Source organism: Eutrigla gurnardus, assembly GCF_963514095.1.
Source record: "Eutrigla gurnardus genome assembly, chromosome: 2".
Lineage (NCBI taxonomy): Eukaryota > Metazoa > Chordata > Actinopteri > Perciformes > Triglidae > Eutrigla > Eutrigla gurnardus.
In genome coordinates, this window is record NC_139916.1 from 17,246,590 (window position 1) to 17,265,803 (window position 19,214).

General features: G+C 42.5%; 3 protein-coding genes across 4 annotated transcripts in view; 1 reads left to right on the plus strand and 2 right to left on the minus strand.

Annotated features, from left to right (window-relative positions):
• The window catches only part of foxp4 (forkhead box P4), a 390,233-nt gene that overhangs the window by 202,782 nt on the left and 168,237 nt on the right, over positions 1-19,214 (minus strand). The gene's annotated exons all lie outside the window — the stretch shown is intronic.
• LOC311028196 (protein FAM72A) lies at positions 6,259-10,421 on the minus strand. The gene is made up of 4 exons (XM_084032551.1): positions 9,793-10,421; positions 9,478-9,555; positions 8,848-8,972; positions 6,259-8,758 (listed from the first exon to the last, which is right to left on the minus strand). Exons 1-4 carry the CDS (start codon positions 9,942-9,944, stop codon positions 8,664-8,666), a joined length of 450 nt encoding a protein of 149 aa, XP_083888677.1. The 5' UTR covers positions 9,945-10,421; the 3' UTR covers positions 6,259-8,663.
• The window catches only part of srgap2 (SLIT-ROBO Rho GTPase activating protein 2), a 49,643-nt gene continuing 41,710 nt past the window's right edge, over positions 11,282-19,214 (plus strand). For both annotated transcript variants that reach the window (XM_084032319.1, XM_084032320.1), the window contains exon 1: positions 11,282-11,773. In XM_084032319.1, coding sequence (XP_083888445.1) covers positions 11,707-11,773 — 67 coding nt within the window. In that variant the 5' untranslated portion in view covers positions 11,282-11,706. The remainder of the gene's footprint in view (positions 11,774-19,214) is intronic.

The following is a 19,214-nucleotide window of genomic DNA, read 5'->3' on the forward strand; positions in this document are numbered from 1 at the left end:
TGAGGCTCATCCCTCACCTGCTTCGTCTGCCGCACCGTCAGGCCTGCATATCTACACTCAGCCTTGTCTCCTGTCCCGCCAGCCACCCGTCGTCTGCCCACACTTCGCCTTCGCCGCCACTTCATCCAACGCCATATACCCCCGCCTCACTCCCCTTCCCTAGTCCCGATTCAGCATCAATATATTGTACAGTTAAACTATATAAACCTTTCCTCTTGTGTCCTTTTGAGTTCATAACATGGGACAATACAAACAAATTAGTTACTAGTTATGAAGCACACGTACACACTGGGGTCATCCTTGGGAAGGAATCTAATTTACCTTCTCCTGTTCTTTTCTCTCTTTGTCTTTTCTTACCGTTGCTTTTATGCCTGAAACACCCGACTGCTCTCTTGGCTTGCAGTCATGCTCAGCTTGTCAGTGTTGGCAGATTTTGTGCCCAAATCAAATGCTACCGGATACCATATCACATGGTCGAATAGAGACTTGACCCACTTAGATAACCTGTCATTGTTGCAGATCTTAACAAAAATACAAAAAAATTGTAATTATTCCTTGAATTGAATATCTTTTTGTAGTGTATTTACATATGTTTTATAGTTCATGTAGGATAAGCATACAAAAATATATATAAATAAAAGATAACCATGACGGGGATGGGTTCGTCTTTTCATGAGCATATAACGCAAATGGCACCAACTATAACTTGGGTTCTTCAATCATCCCAGGTGTATTTCTGCGGTGGCAATCTGAATTGTTCTTAAGGGCCCTTTCTCTTCACAATACATGATGGGTGCCCCATCCTAAAGGCTCCACTGTAATATCTATATGTATGCCCCTGGATAACCAGGTGTTGGCTGTGTTTGCTTCAGAAAAAAGATGGCACTTACTAGAAGGAAACCTTCTATAAGCTCTGCTAGGGGCAGTGAGATGGGAGCACAGTCGAATCTATCAGTACTCAGGTTAAGAAGCTGTTGCCTTTTTTCCCAGGTGGCTATGCAGATCCAGCGGTTCATGCCTCAACCGGACATTCAGCTGACAATAAACACGTTTGATGCTGGCTGCTGTTGGGCTATAAAGTTCCCACTAAACCCCCATGGTCTGGGCGTTGGGGAACACATCCAATGCCGACCGCCTCGGATCCCCCATGACTTAATTAGTGCTCTCTGATTCTCCGCATTAGTTTACTGTATGGGAACAACTTTTATCCTTAACTGTAATCAGCTTGCCCAGAAGAATAGAGCACAATAAGAAGCCTGTTTGAAGTTTTCTTTGTGTTATCTCGAGCACTTCAACAAAAGCCCAGTGCAGCTTGCCTCCGAGGATAATGCAGGGCCAGTAGGCAGCCCAGTTGTTGCAAACCCGTCCTGTTGCGTATATGGCACCTGCAGTTCTGTTTCCCCTGACTATACATGAAAAAGCAATTGTTTTTATTATCCCTTAATTATAAAGCTAATGTTCTCAAGCCATTTGAGCTCATTAGTTCGGAAAGAATACGTTTTTTTTGTGGTTAAATGATATTCCATAGTAGATAAATTTAGTAGAATTATTTAAGAATTCAAGCAGTCTGGCCGACCAGTCTCTTGAAAGTTTCCTCTCTCCTGATTAAGGGGATTATTCCCAAAGTGAATAAATTTATACCATTTATTACCGTTTGCCCTCCTCACCCACTGAAAAAAGGTTTTTGTGATGAATTCTTGAGGTGTCATTAATATGCATAATCAGGCAAAGCTGGACATTAGCCTACCCTTTTAGGTCTATTATCAGGAGATGACCATGACAGACTGCAGCACATTTATGAACCTCCTTATATTTTTTATAAGAAAGATATTCTATTCCCTCTGATGATCAAGGTGACCGCTAATTTGATGGCAATCCTCTTCATCTGTCCAAGTATAATAATTACATCTGCTTGGAGTATTTAAACGCAAAAAATATTTATGGGAAAAGCAAAGGTGTTCAATATTCTTAAAAGGGCTAGTCTTTAAAAAAATAAGACAGCACATGATTTTTGTGTTCTTATTGAAATATTTAAAAAATTGCACAGACAACTTGTGTTTAACTGCTTTCTATTGATTTTTGTCATTAATGGTTTTCTGTCATCAAAAAATTACTACTCATAGTAATCTTGCAAATATGAATGTATATTGCGTTCACCATGGTGTTGAATCAGCGGTTACTCTACCGAGATGGTCCAACGGTAGTCTCCATTAATGGTACAACTGCACCATCTAGTGTCGAGAAGGCAGAGTCCATTTTTTAAGAAAACTCAATTAGTAGCATTTCTTCCATCATGCAGTAACCAGATGATTAAGCCTGATGTGGTGATTAATAACTGGGACATGGACCAGAGCATTTCTGAATTTGAATAAGCCAATGTCCAAATATAAGAATGATGTATTTATTTATTAACACCAGTCACTAATGTTTTCTGTTAGTATGATTGGTTTGTTTGAATATGTAATTTTCTTCTCTACGTCTTTTTTAATCAATAAGTCAAATATGCATATATATATATATACACACATTTCATTTTAGTAAATATAATTTAATAGTAGACTGTCACAACTGCAGTAGTCTTATTTATATCTGATTATTTACCTATACCCCCCTCAACATTTAATTTCAATATTCATTTTATTATAAAATATGTCGGTGTGACGCTGGCTCAGTGGTAGAGTTGGGTCCTCGTCCCCCTCTCTCCTCCCCCTTTCACCCTCATGTTGTCCTACATGAATAAGGGCAAAAAGGCCACAATTTGGTTGTAATCTCATTATCATTTTAGGTATTTATTTTTTGCCTGGGGGACACCTGTGGTTTTCTGTGGCTTGCATTAATCTTTTATCAATACGTGGATTGCTTTATTCTTGATCACGGAAATGTCCTTCCTCCACTCTTGACCAAACGTTGAGCACAGGACCAAGATGGTTGGGCTTATGTAACTATGACAACAGGAGTTTCCAGTATAATCACAGCGTACAGGAAAATCAACAACTGACATGATATATTCCTATTATTTAATTATTATATCAGGACAACATTTATGTTTTTTTAAACAGAACCATAGTGGTGACTGGTAACCTGGAAAACTTGAATGTGATGCGTTTCAAACTAGTTGCGTTTACAGGTTTCTCACTTCATGAATCTCTGAGAGGAGGATGACACATTCATGCAAAATCATCCAACAAATGTCAATCATAATCCAATGCCAGGTAACAGTAAAGTGTAGATGAAATGGAATGTGAAAGGAGACCAGTCTCAATATAGCCTACTGTACATACTTAAAAAAAAAAAAATATATATATATATATATATATGTATATATATATATATATATATATATATATGTATATATATATATATATATATATATATATATATATATATATATATATATATATATATATATATATGTATATATATATATATATATATATATATATATATATATATATATATATTTGTATATAGTGTCATTGCACTTCACATCCAACAGAGTGTGCTAGAGTGTTCTCTCTGATATTTCCAGCCAATGCATCAGGGTGTATACTGTCGGTCTGAGCTTGTAATTATTCTCAGATTCTCAGGACTGTGCGTCATGTTCATTTTATGCTCGACTGGTATCTTCGTCACTCTTGCAGGTTTTATCACACCTTCAGCTATCCAACTTTAATCTGAGGTCTAATCAGCCAGTAGCCTACTGGAAACACTGGTTGACGTGAAACTGTTTTTTAACGTGTGACTTTCAACTGCTGTAAACAGATCCACTTAACATTATGTTAAGTTAACATTAAGTTTTTATGTCCCAGAAGTGAAGAATTATATTATTCGCAAGGATCAGAACAAAATTTGTTATTTTTTTAATGTGAAAAGATGTTCACATACGTGTGTGTGTGTGTGTGTGTGTGTGTGTGTGGGGGGGGGGGGGGGGGGGGGGGGGGGGGGACAGACAACCATTCACATTCACACCTACGGGCAATTTAGAGTCATCAATGAACCTATCCCCATCCTGCATGTCTTTGGACTGTGGGAGGAAGAGAACCCATGCTTACACGGGTAGAACATGTAAACTCCACACAGAAGGAACCCAAACCCACAGAAGGAACCGAACACGGGACCCTCTCGCTGTGATGTGACAGTACTACCCACTACCCACCGTACAGCCCCAGAAAGAGGCTCTCTTTGTTTTGTTTCATGAGGTACTGGAGAGAAGTATAGAGGATTATTTCACTCAGAATATGGACAGTATGCAGGACTGTATAGAAAGTATGGAGGATCAAACTTTCCCATATAATAACCAGACTTATAAGGTGCCATGGATAACATGAAATGAATCCCACTGTTTCTACTGCTCACATACAGCAGTGTCATCATTAGTGTTATTAGTTGCACCTGTGTTTCCTGACAAGTGACAACACGCTAAGAAAAAAGTACATTTCCATAACTGCTCAATAAGATAACAGCATTCTGTCACTTTAAATAATCAATGCTGAGTAGAGCCCTGCGTTGTTCTATCTCAACCAGTCTACTCACCTGGCAGCTGTTGATGTAAAACAGTAGTGCACCTGCCTCCCCTGAAGCTGCTATACGTTCCACACACCTGTCCAATATTTACACACAGCTCCCAAGCAACAGCTGCCATATCAGCTCCACACTCGTGGGCCTGCTTTCCTGCTCGGCTTACATTTCTTTTTGACACTCGGCACAATTCTTTGAAGCCATTGTTTCAATCATGGAAACACAATCGGGCAAAATGTCTCCTAAAAGCAGCACAAACATTTGACTGAAAGTCAGAAAGTCTTCATGTGTCCACGCGTCGATCATTCTCTCGTTATTCAGATCGTGTTTCCCCGTGTCGTTTATTGGTGTAAGCCAGGGTTAGCCTGTTGGACTTGTATTAGCATGTTGTCCTGTAAACCGAGTCACTGCCTGATTAACCAGCTTGATTGTCACAGGTGCGGAGACGCAGCATATTGGATTGAGCTTTTCTGTTTAGGGAGTGCTACCACGCATACATTCTATTATTCAGCAACGCTCTGCTAACACCATGTTGAAGCAGAGTGTGACTTTAAGTGAAAGAACATCCAAACCCCCCTTTTTCATAATCCTGACCGTTTGGATCTTTTCAGGGAAAGTCTGTAAGGAAGTGATTGAATTGCACAGAAAACAACAGGCTCACGATGTGGCGTGATATTAAAAAAAACTAACTTAGAGCTGATGTTGTTTGAGCGTGTGATTTGTAGGTTGGGCAGATGCTACAATTACATGTGAAACCACAACTATTTGTTTTATGATTTTTCTTGCCATCCCAACTTGAATTGCCTTGTACATGCCCCAACAGAATTCTTGAGTAGGAGGTATGCAAAAACATATTGGTGAACTTTTTTCTACACGTGGAGGTTGACAAACTTTTTTTTAAGACACAGACTGCAGATAAAAGACATCATCTGCCTCTCTGCGTGAATTATAGGTTGAAGCACATTTTCTTTTTGCTGTTAAGACTTCTGTATCTTCCCTAACCTGTGTGTAGGGAGGCCTCTATACATTCAGCTGAAGCATCGGTCATTAATGAATATCATAAATTTGCATCGTGCATGAATGAAAATATTCCAGTGCATTGAAAGAATGAATAAACCACTGCAACACTGTAGCTCAGAGATAACAGTGGGTCCCCCTGCTTTCGTCTACGGACCTGACACATGGATACCGTCGGAGGGCTGGATAGTACAGGTCATGACAACCGCCATCTTTTTGTTGGCAACAGAAAACAGTCATACGGGCTCAAAACATCATTAGGAGGAGGATTATCCAGTTTCGTCACTGTAAATGTTTACTGAACTTACTTGGCGTGCTGACATACTGTTTATTTCAAGCACTATGATGAGACTTGAGGAATATTTCTCATGCAAGTCGAAGGATAGTGGGTGAAATACAGTATGTCTATATTGTGAAGCCATCTAAGACAAACTTCTAACTATAAATAACACTGACTTGGCGTCATCTGTGCCAAGGAAGTTACAGACCGTATGTGGGTCGTGTGTTTGTGGCAAATACTACAACAGCAACATTCTGACTGTTTCCCCCCTATTTGCATAATTGGGTGGTAGTACACAATACTATATACAATAGGATATGAATATGATTTATGAGACATTTTCTGTAAACTTGCGTTGTTATGGGTTACGTAATGTGCAGAACCTAACAGGGATTTAAATTATATAAAACAGAAGTTGACAAATGACAACAGGCCATCTCAGATATTTTGAAAAAAAAAAGTGTATTAATTTAACAAGCATACAAAACAACAAATCATTTTTTCAAACTACCAATGCAGTTTCAGTGCAATTCCAAAATATACATTTTTCAGCAGGGCATGTTAATCAAAGTTATTCACATCAGAAACAGCCATTTAAATATTTTTTCTTGATTATCATGACAATTGTCCTAGCCAGAGGAAGCTCGCAAGTGATACCTTCTTGAGGTAAAACTGTACACGTCCAATCTTTAACGTACAAAATAAAGCACTACATCACAAATGAAATATTAAATACCAGAATATAACATAAGTACTGTAGCTCGATACAAACCGATGCATTTGTAAACAAAGCTTGTAAACAAAAAGTAAGTATGTGGCTATATTTGGTTCGTGGATTTAATAAATACCTAGCTGATGAACTGCATCCTATCAGTTCACCACATAAACAGTATTTGGTGTGCAAGTGTAGCGGACTGTCAGTTATAACTTAAAATATAAAAGGACTTGAGAGATTGCCTCCTCTTTGTGTATTTTTCCCACAATGAAAAGCTATAGCACAGATAAACACAGAGGCCGATTAAAGTTTAAAAGACCTATGCCCTTTATCCTTCTCCTTCAGGTAAGAAGTGACATTCCATGTTTGCCGACAACAAAGGCAAATCTCATTCACTCACACAAGGGCTGTTACTTTAAGACCGGATCATCATATCAGCAGGGCACAGCAGTGAAACAACAACAAGAGCAGAAGGATGACACTGCAGAAAAAAGTGAGTTTAGTCCCTTGTGACTGGAGGATGTTGAAGCGTGTTTCTGGCACAACAGACTGACGAGAAGGCCCGGTCAGTTGGTGAGGACCAACTAACACACGGCCTCAAGCTCGAGGTCCACTGCTTTACAAGGGTTCATTGTCAGCAATCACAGTAAGGCCAATAGAATATTGAGGGTTGAGAGTTTCATGGTCAGCATCATTCACTTAAGCTGAAGTTCAAAACAAATTAACCTAAAAATGTGAAACGACATAAGTATCTTTGTTTTTAGAGGGGCCACCAGTCCACAAGTGTAATATTGATATGTAACAAGATTCTTTGGAGTGGTCTTCTCTTCGGGTGCTACAATTATGCTGCTACAGTAATGTAAGAAACCAGAGCACGGACACAGGAATCCATGTAGAACTCATGCTTTCAGAATTTTGCTTAATGATCCCCATAGGAAGTTATGGAGTGTTGCAAAAGTACACCTTTTGTTAGTGTCCATTCTAGCTTTCCTATATCATCATCATCATCATCGATCTGGGAATGTATTACTTGATTTGAGTGCTTACCAAAAACTTTAAAATCAGCTGCTCCAGGCCTTTGTGAAGGCACATCCTATGCATAAGTTAGTATGTTAGTATCAGATACTGCTACAGTCAGATCGATCTGGGTGTTAAGCACATATAATGCTGCGGTCAAGTGTCTGCGGTCAACATACACTGTATTAGCATATCAAAAGGTATCACTGATAGAATGTCAGATTGTAAGGTAACCTAAATTAAATATGCCCTTAAAAAGCAAGGAGCTCATACACATATCATTCAATCATTGTGCTATTCCTCCAATAAACAGGTTTTAAAAAGCACTCCAACTTTCAATCAGCATCCAGCCATACAGGCAGAATATAAGCCTTTAAGACACAACTCTTATAGGAGTTTTTGCTTATTACAGCATATTCAAAGTACAGATTATAACTGTAATTTAAAAAGAAGGTAGGCGAAATGTGGTCATCTTCTCAGAAAACTGGACTGAATGTAAACAGCATGAAAAAGCACAGCATTCGATGCGATAAGGTCCATTGACTTATATCATACCACACCCCCAGCACGAGGCCCATCACAACCATGAGCTCAGTGAAGACTGACAAAAAGTAGAATGCACTGGATTAAGGAGTGTAGTTGTCTGTTATTTTCAGTCTACTACAGCGACATCTTTTGAAGTAGGCCATGCAAATATACTAATAAAAAGAGAGTTAAGAATATGTCTGTCATTGTGTGCGTCTGTGCTTTTAACAGTGAAAAGAGATGGGAAAAGGCATGGTCACAGGTTCAAGTGTAATTCGACACGAAATTACGTAGAGCCAACGCATTTTGCTGTACTGTTCTATGTGGGTTCTAACTTTGTGGCATGTTTGTTTCCGGACACACCCAAGTCAGTGATGTCAGAGCAGGTGTTCTCCATCGGCTGTCAAAGGCAAAACACCTGCAGTGACATCACTGATTGGGGCGTAGCCAGATGTGTACCATGTGTTCAACCTAACCACACAGTTGAACCTTTCTGCCCCATTTAATTCAGTATTAAATTATGGTTTGTACACTCTTCTAGTTCCATCTCAAATGATGACATTCCAGGTCTCACATTGTCCGTTTCCCTCTCTACCTTATACACTCTTCCTCTGATGGGCTTTCTGATTCTTCGTTCTCACTGTCATCGAGTTCGGGAAGATCTCCCCACAGGAGCAGATTCAGACCTGAAAACACATTGGAGGGTGACAGCTTATAAATTACACTAAACAGATCGAAACGGTAAAGAATTCCAATTTTAGCAAGGGGATCGTACCCGTCACATCCAGTCTGTTGAGAGTGGATACAGCATCACTGTTGAACATCCAGAAATGGCCGTTGTTACAGGAGAGCAGGCAGGGTTTACAGGGGGCGACGACATGATAGCCCACAACATTGCCACTGGGAGTGGGAGGGAGAGAGAATAAAGAAGAAATGTGTGTCAGCACGTTGCTGGGGGCACTTCTGAAAAGTGCCAACACCACTAGCAGGAGTCTATTATCTAACAGATGTTTGTTGTTGCACTGGGTACAACAACAACAAAGGCTTGGGAATACAAAAGGGGCTCCATAAAGCCTCACTGTAGCACGTAAATAAATGCCATTTTCAGCTTCTAAAATGTGATGCCTTTCTCAGTTTAACAGCATTGTAAATTCAGTATCTTTGGATTTTAGACTGCTGGCCAGACAAGAAATGTTCATTTTTCATTATTGTCTGTCTACTCATATGATGATTCTCTTCCTGATTAATCAGTTGGTCTAAACATCAACGAAAACAACCAGTGGCTGTAGTTCTGCAGGTGTATACTATGAAAAAATAATCCATAATACTATGAATCAACTCATCACATTAGCACACGGTCTTCCCTGAAGTAAACGTTGCAGGCTATTAAAAGAGCTTTACATACCACTTGAGACATGCGATGTCCCTCAGTTTGCATTTGCAGCTTTCAGTAGAGTAGCAGCTGGCCACAAAGTCAACAGTTCTGGGGGGAAGGTGCGTGTAACGAGAAACAAACAGAGCCAAGAAAGGTTAAAACTAGCATTAATTTCACATTCTCATGCATTTACATTTAGTTGATTATCGTTCGGGTGTCCCTATTGCCACCAGATGACCAGGGAGAGATCAGTTAGCTGCAGTTTCATTCAAGTACCTCATCCCTTGGCAACAACAACAGACATACACAAAGGCTAGCAGGATTGCTAACTCGATTAGCACTTACCTATTGGGAGGAATATCAGTGGAAAAAAGCTCAACCTCGGTGTCTGCAAGGAGCACTGCTTTCATACCTCGAGTGCAGAGCAGACTGTCACAAAATATGCAGTTCACCTGGGTCACACACTTGTTTTTGAAATTAGCGTTCGATGTAGACATTGTTGTCCTGCTAAAATGGACGAACTCTCTCGCGCTTTCTGTCCGCAGACAGCAAATGCAGCAGAAAAAAACAAGAATCGGGGACTGGTTTAGCGCAAACGCCGTTGAATTCGGGATAAACTAAATCGATTTGACGTTAACCTCACAAGCGTTAACGCTAGCACTAACGTCCTTGTGCAAACGTTAGCCTTTTCCTATCGAGTAACGGGGAGGAATCTAACGCCAGCTTATTAAACAAACGCACGAAATATATATATTTCCGCGAAAGAATGTTTATTCAAAAAGAAACCGTCTAGCTGTATTGTTGAAAAAATGCGCGAATATCTAGCCGGTTCTACACGACTGGCTCAGCATCCATTCGGATGTCGTTAACAGCTAACTAAATAGCTGTCAGTTTTGTTTACAACTTCCTGGTATTTAACGGCACTTCCTGAAACTATCTTTAAACGACTGTACATCTGACTCTGATTGGACGCACTGTATGGCAACCAACGCCATTGGCCACCTTCATTACACAGTCTGAATTTAATTGGTTAAAAAAGATCGTTGAAACGCCTACATGCAAATACGTGTATCCGATTGGTGTGCTTGCATGTCATTCAAATTCGGTGTCACCAATCGTGTTCGGTGAAAAAAAAGAAGAAAAGTTCATTGAGAGGAGGGTTAGCTTTATAATATATAGCTTTAATGACACTATACATGTTAGAAAGTGTTGTCGCCGGAACACAGGACAAGGTTAACGCATTTTCATTACGTCAAACAACATAATCCGCGGGCATAACTAGCCAAAATTCTGGACGTGCCTGCTAGCAAGCTAGTTAGACCTTTTGGGCAAATTTGAGGCTAACGTTAGCTGGCTAACGTTGCTTTCATAGCAAATATACAGGTGACTTGCAGTTTTGTTTAGTAAATAGGCAGTTATGCAGTCACACTTCTCCTATCCGCGGTCACACTGTTATCTAAAGGATATAGGCTATTAAACCCACTTTTGCTGACTTTACCCACCCTGGGATGGACCGGACAGTCCTAGAAATGTTGCTTTGTATCTGCTCTGCTCGCTTAATGAAACAAGACGCGCTTTAGGACTCATAACATGCAGTCAAATGGTTGGCTGCAGCAAATGTGGTCCATGTGCCCAAATGAATGCTATCCATGTGTGTGCATCCGTGCCTGTCCTGCGCACTGGGGCTGACCAGCCGAGAGAGACCAGCCAGCCCCTCCATCTCCTCCACTCGGTCCCTCCTCTCTTTCACTTCAGGAGGGGGGAAGAGGAGAGCAGTTCAGACGGGCAGTTGGCAGGGGCGCCGATACCCGCTCAGGGGCAAAAAATATATACAACATAACTTTAGGAAGTGCTGAACTGACAAGCTGTCGCTGTTTGTTTTTGTTTTATAAAAGGGAATGCATCTCCTTTCACTTGAAGTTGCTTGCACCATAACCGGTTTTGAGGAGGCGGCGAGGCGCGGCGGCGGATGGGAGCACAGAGTCAGAGCAGCAGCAGCAGCAGCAGCAGCAGCAGCAGCAGCAGCGCCAAACTCACAATGCGCCCGGAGTGAACACAGGCAGGGAGACAATACGGATCCGCGGGCACGCTGAGGAGCAGCAAACTCCAATCTGGGCTCGCGTTTCTTCTCAAAAACCTGTTCCAGAGTGGCATCCCCCCCCCTCCTCCCCGTCTACGGCTGATTTTTTTGTTGTTGATTGATTGAGACAACATAGACTTCGCTACGAGGACAAGTGGTTTGATCTCCAAAACTCAGCCATGACGTCTCCGGCGAAATTCCGAAAGGACAAGGAGATAGTGGCCGAATATGAAACTCAAGTTAAAGGTAAAACTTTTTAAAAACCTCTCACGTGTCTATATATATCACAGGCTAACGCATTTGCTACAGTTAGATCTGTTCTTTATTACTAGATGGTGTGTTTTTCCCGACTTGGCTGACTGCGTGGTTTTCTCTACCCTCTCCCATCAGGCGTACAGGGTTCCGCTTGCCTTTTTGTGTTTAACCAACCATTTGTGAAGGTTAATTGCCAATATGCAGACGTTGAGGATCAATGATGTATCGATAATTGCAATCATAACTAGAACACCGTGATCGGCGTGTCTTCGAGCGTGAAAGCTCGCCCCTAACGCAGCGTACAGATGGCCAACAAAGACGGGAAACAAAACAAAAAAACGCTCAGAAATCAGCGTTGTTGTCCAGATGTGGTGGTCGCTGAAGAAAAGCCTACGTGAAGGTGTGTGCGTGCATGTGTGTGTGTGCGTGTGCGTGTAGACTACCCAGAGGGCTGGGGTTTCGACATGGAACAAGGCAGGGCGTTTTCTCTCCCTCGCTGTCTCCTGCGTGTCTGTGCTGCTGGTGTGCTGCTGCTGCTGCTGCTGCTGCTCCGCCGTCCCTTCATGCTGCAGAGCGCGTGAGTGCGCGCGCGCGTGCGCACGGCTTTAACGCTGCACATTGCAATCAAATGATCCATTTGTGCTGAGGCTTGCCCATTGATCACAGTTCATTGGTGTCGCCCCTGCCCACGATCAAGGACACGAGGGAGCAGCAGTGGTGGGAGAGCAGATTGTGGTTCGGAAGGGGCGTTCGGATGTTAACCGTTTACTGGCCGATGCGAGATGTGTGGACGTTTCTGTCGTCAGGCAGGCACACTGCATTCAGCATGACAGTGTTTGCTTATCAGACATGCCTGTAGGTTAGTGGTGTATGGGCAGGGGAGGAGAGGGGGAGAATGGAGGTGGCAGGAAGGGGGCTGGTGGAGGGGGGGACAGGATGCTGCTCTCCTCATGAACAGCATCTTTCCACTGCTGCAACAGTGGAGAGATCACCGGATAAAATGGGCTACCACCTTCCTCATCACATCCACTTCTAATGTCCTTTAAAGACCGCATGTCCTCTTCCCAGTCTCGTCCCCTTTATAGCTCTCCTACAACTTTGTAGGATCCAGGAGCAAGTCAGTGACAAACTGTGTGTTATCACAAATCGCTATGGTGGAAAATATACAGATGGGGAAACGCATTAAAGGAAGACCCAACTTAAACTGTCTTAGTGTCTAAGACACTGTCTCAGTGTGGAGCCGCCAAAACGTTTCTGGAACTCTACTGGAGAGATAAACGGCATTCGTCCAAAAGATATTCATGGGTATTAAAAATGAGCTGAGATTCCATGACACGCCAGGTCAAAGCTTTTATGGATATCATTGAAAGATTTTCATCAAATCTTACAATGACTCCCCTTTTCCCTGTGTGGAAGCGTCTGAATTTGTTATGACACACCTCCATTCAAGTTTATCCTTTAATTTGTGACTTGTCTACATTAAATCTGGGGCAGTGTTTTTCTCTCTCTCTCACATTCTAACAAGTATTCTTGTCAGTTACATTCACATTTAGGGCATTTAGCGGACGCTTAAGCGACTTACAATAAGTACATTTGTCAAAAGAAAGAAACTACAACAAATCATTGCAGATAAAGTAAGAGCTAAAAACTAGAAACACGTGTTAGGTCCAGTTAAACTAACGAAGAGATGAATCCAGCGAGGACTTGACTCAGCTCAGTATTTACCACCTCTTATTAGCCACTTCCTTTTGTCTACCTGCCTAACTGCATACTCCTTTAGCTGTCACCACAGTGACATAACTGTTGTTGTCTCAATGTCCTGCTAGACTGCTGTTTATGCTCGCCCGCCTGTGTAAAGGCGTTCTGTCCGTGCTGCATTGTGAGGGCTGTCTGCCGTGTTTGTCAGCTTGTGGACTTAATGTTTGTCCATCGACCCTCTGCATCGATTACACCTGTCGGTTGCTTCACCGCTCTGGAGTGAATAGCTGTGTCGAGCTATCTCACTCTTGTCCACGCGTTTTTCCATAAACTGCCTTCCTTATCTGGAATCAACAGATAAACCTGTGCATCCTCATTTTGGTGTGTGTGTTTTTCCATCTGTGGCGTCGCCAGTTGCAGTGTGTCTGCGGTGTGTCTTCTGTGACATTCCCAGCAGGCTGCCTTCTCCAGGAGACACACAGCCTGTCATTACCCAAGTACCTACAGGTCACATCTCTTCCTCCCTGAATTCGCAAGCATGACCCGTCTTGTTTCCCAGATCATTAATAGGGCTGCTATTGCAATCCAGCTCGACGAGGAATCCAACCTGTTTGGCTCCAATCAGGCAACATGAATAGTCTTTTCACTGTGCAGCCAGGCGCAGCAGCACCATGGGGGAAATAAATGTAAATCCTCCAGTGGCTTACATTCGTGCATCTCTGCAGCAGGAGAGGCAGATGCATGATCCATGCTATTATACACACAGACACACAGGGCTAGACAAAATAACTCAAGCACTTAATGAAGCATTGGTCCTGATTCTGTCCTGGCATATTAACTACCGTAATTTAGCATTTTCTTTAGCCGATGCACTTCAAGTTTGGCCACCGATGGAACATTGGTGCAGTGCTATCATACTCTACTGTAGCACCATCATACTACATTCATTGTAGATATATGTACTCTCATAAACAATATGACATTCTTGCTACATAGTGAGATTCCTGATATAATTTGTCCTCGTAGGATGTAATTCTAAATTGCTGACAAATTCTGCTACTTGGTTTTTATCCTGTTGTTGTTCATGATGCGTCTGTCTTTTTGTCTACATTCTGTACCTTTTTATGAAGAGGAAACACAATGCAGCAACCCTGCTGACATAGTGTATGGGAGGTGTCATGGATAGTGTCCTCTCACCTGTTGACATATGAGCTGAAGAATATTGCTTTTATAAATGTACAAACACGCTCATCAATGCTTGAATGTCACCATCCTTCTTCTCAGCCTGTGTTATTTCATACAGGCAGAGTGCTGAGACTCTAATATGGGATTCTGGCTGATGCAAGGAATGTTCCTACGGCTCAGTCAGAGGGTGTGTGTGTGAGAGAGAGGGTGTGTGGATGAGAGAAAAAGAAAGTGGGAATGAAAAAAAAGCAAAGATAGCATGATAAAGTGAATGAGACACATTTAAGGAGTGATCGGAATGTTCTAACACAGATGCAAATGGTTATTCAAAGTGCTAAAACGGAGTTGAGAAATGAGCTTATCACCTACCACTCGAAGTTCACAGATCACTAATTTGGAATTGAATCCAGAAAGCTTTTTGCTTTCAGCAGGACTCCACGTTGCGGTTTGTCTCTATTAAAGGCTCCATGGCGTTTATCCAATCAGTGCACATCTACCAGCTATCAACGCCATCCCTCGTTTACCAGTCAGCAGGCTCGCCAGGGTGTGTAAACGAAGCGCTGTATTTCAGGCAAAGGGAAACATTTTGGAGGAGAATTAGGGAGTGCTGAGTCTTTAAAAACATTTAACAGATGGTTCATTTTTCAAGTACATTTTGGCTCAGCGATGCAGCATCTGTCGGGGGTTTTACTCATCTGGGAATGTTAATAGGTGGCTGCGTTTGCCACTGATAATGGCGTTTGTTTTGAGAAATGCAGAGAGATATGTATGGCCAGCTTATCGGATGATGTGCTGAATAATCTTTGTTGGTCTTCTTTAGACTAAATACTCACACAATTAGGTATACACTGGCTTCCCCTTCATACAGATGGACTGTTATCATTTTCCAGAATCATAAACTCATTCATGCTCTGAAGATATGATGTTCATCCGTCTCCCCTGAAGAGGGATAAGTGCCTGTGGCCATGAACTGAAACGGTGTGTCTGCCTACGTGTATGATACTAAGCTGCCTGTTTAGAAGGCAGCCAGAGGAACATATGATTTAGGATAAATGGCTGCTTTATCTAGCAGACAATAGGAAAGGTGGTGACACAGCAGAAGGTTTGTGTGCGAGCGGGATTGTGTGTGTGTGTGTGTGTGTGTGTGTGAGGCTCTATGCCTGGACTGAATCGTTCTGTTTGTTTGTGTTGATTAACGCACATCTGATCAGGAGGAGCAGGGGTCCTCAACTATTCATCATTTATTAACTATGAAACCGTAAGATGCAGAACTAAGCAATAGAGAAATGACCAATCAGAGGGAAACCACGATGCTGATGTTCTTGTCACATTCACCCCAGTTTGGTGGAGTTGCCTTCACCTCAGCAAACAACACATGTGGTTGGAAGGATGTGAGAAGACATATTTAAGTGAATCAATTAGTGGCCGTTTGGCTCTCTATGTTTTCTTCTTTATAACCCTCTAGTCAATTAAGGCTGGACTGTATTGAGGGAGTCCAGTGATGCACTTACTAACCACAAGTCAATCGCACAACTCTGAACAGTTGTGTGATTGACTTGTGTGTGGATGTCTGTCAGTGTGTGGTGGTGAAAGGGGGGGGTTGCTGCTTTCATATTGTGAGCTGAAGTAATAATGCTGACGGAGCTTAAAATAGTCAACCAGGAAGGATGTTTACGTGAAACTGAGGTTCAGGCGTCAGGCTTGAACACACACAGATGAGATCGCACAGCGAGACTGTGTGTGTGTGTGTGTGTGTGTGTGTGTGCGCGTGTGCGTGTGTGTGTGTGAAGCATCCTATTTCGGTCCAAGGGTTTGTCTCTGGATGAAGGAATCAAATGGCTATCACACACACACACACACACACACACACACACACACACACACACACACAGACTCATTGCTACTGTGCTGGGTGTGAGGATATTTAGCCCTGCAGTCAGCAGACTGGCCTCTCAGCATATAAAGGAGCTGAGAAATAAAGCTATTTAAAAACTGAAAATGCTCTATTCCCTTTGATGAGACACAATAGAACAATGTGTTCCACACCGGGTGTCCCACCGTTGTTTCGATTCGTGTGCTCACAGTAGCAGTTGCCTTCTGCTGCGTCGGCACCAAACTCGACGTGGCTGAAAACACTCATTGATTTTCTGTTCCCTTCCACGTATATCCTTCCTCATTCTTCAGTATTCCATATGACAACTTACTACAGGGCTGCTGCTGCTGCAGCACCTGGCAGGAAAACACCCAGTGTGTTAAATTTCCCAACAACGCTGAGCTGGTCCCCTTCAGTGCGCACATAAACACAAGTCAGTGTGTGTGCGATCCCGATTGAGATGTAACTCGTCCCTGCCTACACCCTTACGTTCTGGATACAGGCAATTGCTGAGAGATAAAGGAGGGATGTCTGCCATCACCGTGATATGCAGATGAACCTGTACATGTGTGCAGCAACACACGCTCCGTCAGATCTGAGACAGATGGCTCATCGATGTCAGTGACGGAGAGACGGAGGAAGAGATAGAGACGTCTGGGGAATGAATGAAAAATGGGCAGGCGGTGAAGCCAAGTGTGTAAGGTCAGAGTTCAGCTGCTGTTCATTGGTGCCAGATGTTCCAGATGCTCTGATTGGGCAACATATGCTCCGTCTGCCCTGGTTGGCTAATCCTGACCCTCTGGCTGCCACCCCTTTTATGAAGCCTTCAGCACAGACATGTTGGGATTGGTTGGAAGCTCCCCTCCCTCTTTTCAGGTGTGCCTGCTGTAATGCAGAAGTGTGCGTGTGTGTGTGTGTGTGTGTGGGTGTGTGTGTGTGTGTGTGTGTGTGTGTGTGTGTGTGTGTGTGTGTGTAGGTGCACTCATATGAACCCAATTTGCATCTCTAGGCAATAGGTTACCTTGTGCACTTGCATTTTTGAAAAACAATCAATCGTATGTCATTTATTCATGCAAAACACACACAGACACACATCTCTCCAGCCTGGCAGACATTTTTGTTTCCTAGCTGTGTTTTATTTGCATAATATCAACTGTAGCATTCCACTCTGGTAGTTGGTTTCTGTGACATGATGAAGTTCAGCAGCGTCATGGTGGAGCCAGTTTGACTACTCGCCCACGTGTGTACAGGGCTAGGATAAGTGGGTCAGTACTGGGATACTTTGTTGTGATATAGCAGGTTTTCCATACCTCTGGAACAATGAATTGACTGATATGACTGAAATCAATGTAGGCCTACTATATTAAATTGAAGTGAAACATGTTTAATTTTTTTATTTCTCTGGTAGTAACCAGATATTGAAGGGATACTTATCTTGGTAACACATTTTAAAGGTCAATTTTGATGATCTGATTTGTTGATTATTTTCAGAAAAAGTGATTATTTGGTCTTAAAACATTTACAAAAATAGTGTTAACTCGTAGAAGATTGAGACCAGGATATGTTTAATAAGATTGAAGAAGCGGGTTTAAAGATTAACAAATCATTTTTCAAAACTGGTGCCAATTAATATTCTAATTGCGTGAGGTCTAAAGCTTATATGGTCACATTGCCCAAGCCTATGTGTGAATGAGTGTGACCTGAACCCATAGTTGATATAGGAGCCTTGACCCCTGTTAGGGTGCCTCATTCAAATTTCACTTTCTTTATCTGACACACACACACACACACACACACACACACACACACACACACACACACACACAGCAACAGCAGAGCAACCGGTGAGAGTGAGTAAAAATGTAAAAAGCAGAGCATTGCTCTGGCCCACACACACACACACACACACACACACACACACACACACACACACACACACACACACACACACACTCTGTCTGTCATTCCCAAACTCCCCCTCTCCCTCTTTTTCAAACTTTTTGGTTCTGTCAGCCTACATTCAATGAACAATCAGACCATTGTGACTGCTGGTCTTCAACTCAAACTTTTCTCAATCTTTCTTTTTTTTCACTCTCGCCCTCTTTCTGTCTCACTCTTTTCCTCTCCCCTGACGTTTGTCAGTTGTGATGAAACACACCATTTCGACACGCCTCCCATGGCAGCTTAAACCAATAATCATCACATTATGATTCCAGCATATGTGACACAGACACACAGTGAGTGCGTTGCGCGAGCCGCTCAGCCGGACACTGACTCACAACCAGCTGAGACTGGGAGGATGTTTGTGTGTGTGTCGGTGAGAACATGCTGCAGAACAGTGGGATCTATATAAAGCCGAGGACGGCATGAGACAAAGCTCGCTCGTATCCTCTGCAAAACAATCAGTTGGAGAACAGACATTCGGCTGTAAATAAATGGGAGGGCGGCAGAAAGGAGGGAAGGGGAGAAAACACAACGGTAGAAAAGGTTGGATAATGCTCCCAGGGGAAACCAGAGGAAACAGGTTGTGTTTGAACAGCCCTCATACGTGGCTAGAGCGCGGGAGAAGAAAAAGCAAGGAGTCTGACCAAGGAGGGGAAAGGGGACAGAAAGAGGAAAAGGGGGGAAGAAAGAGGAAAGGAGGAGGAGGGAACTGGGAAGAGAAGTGCTGAATAG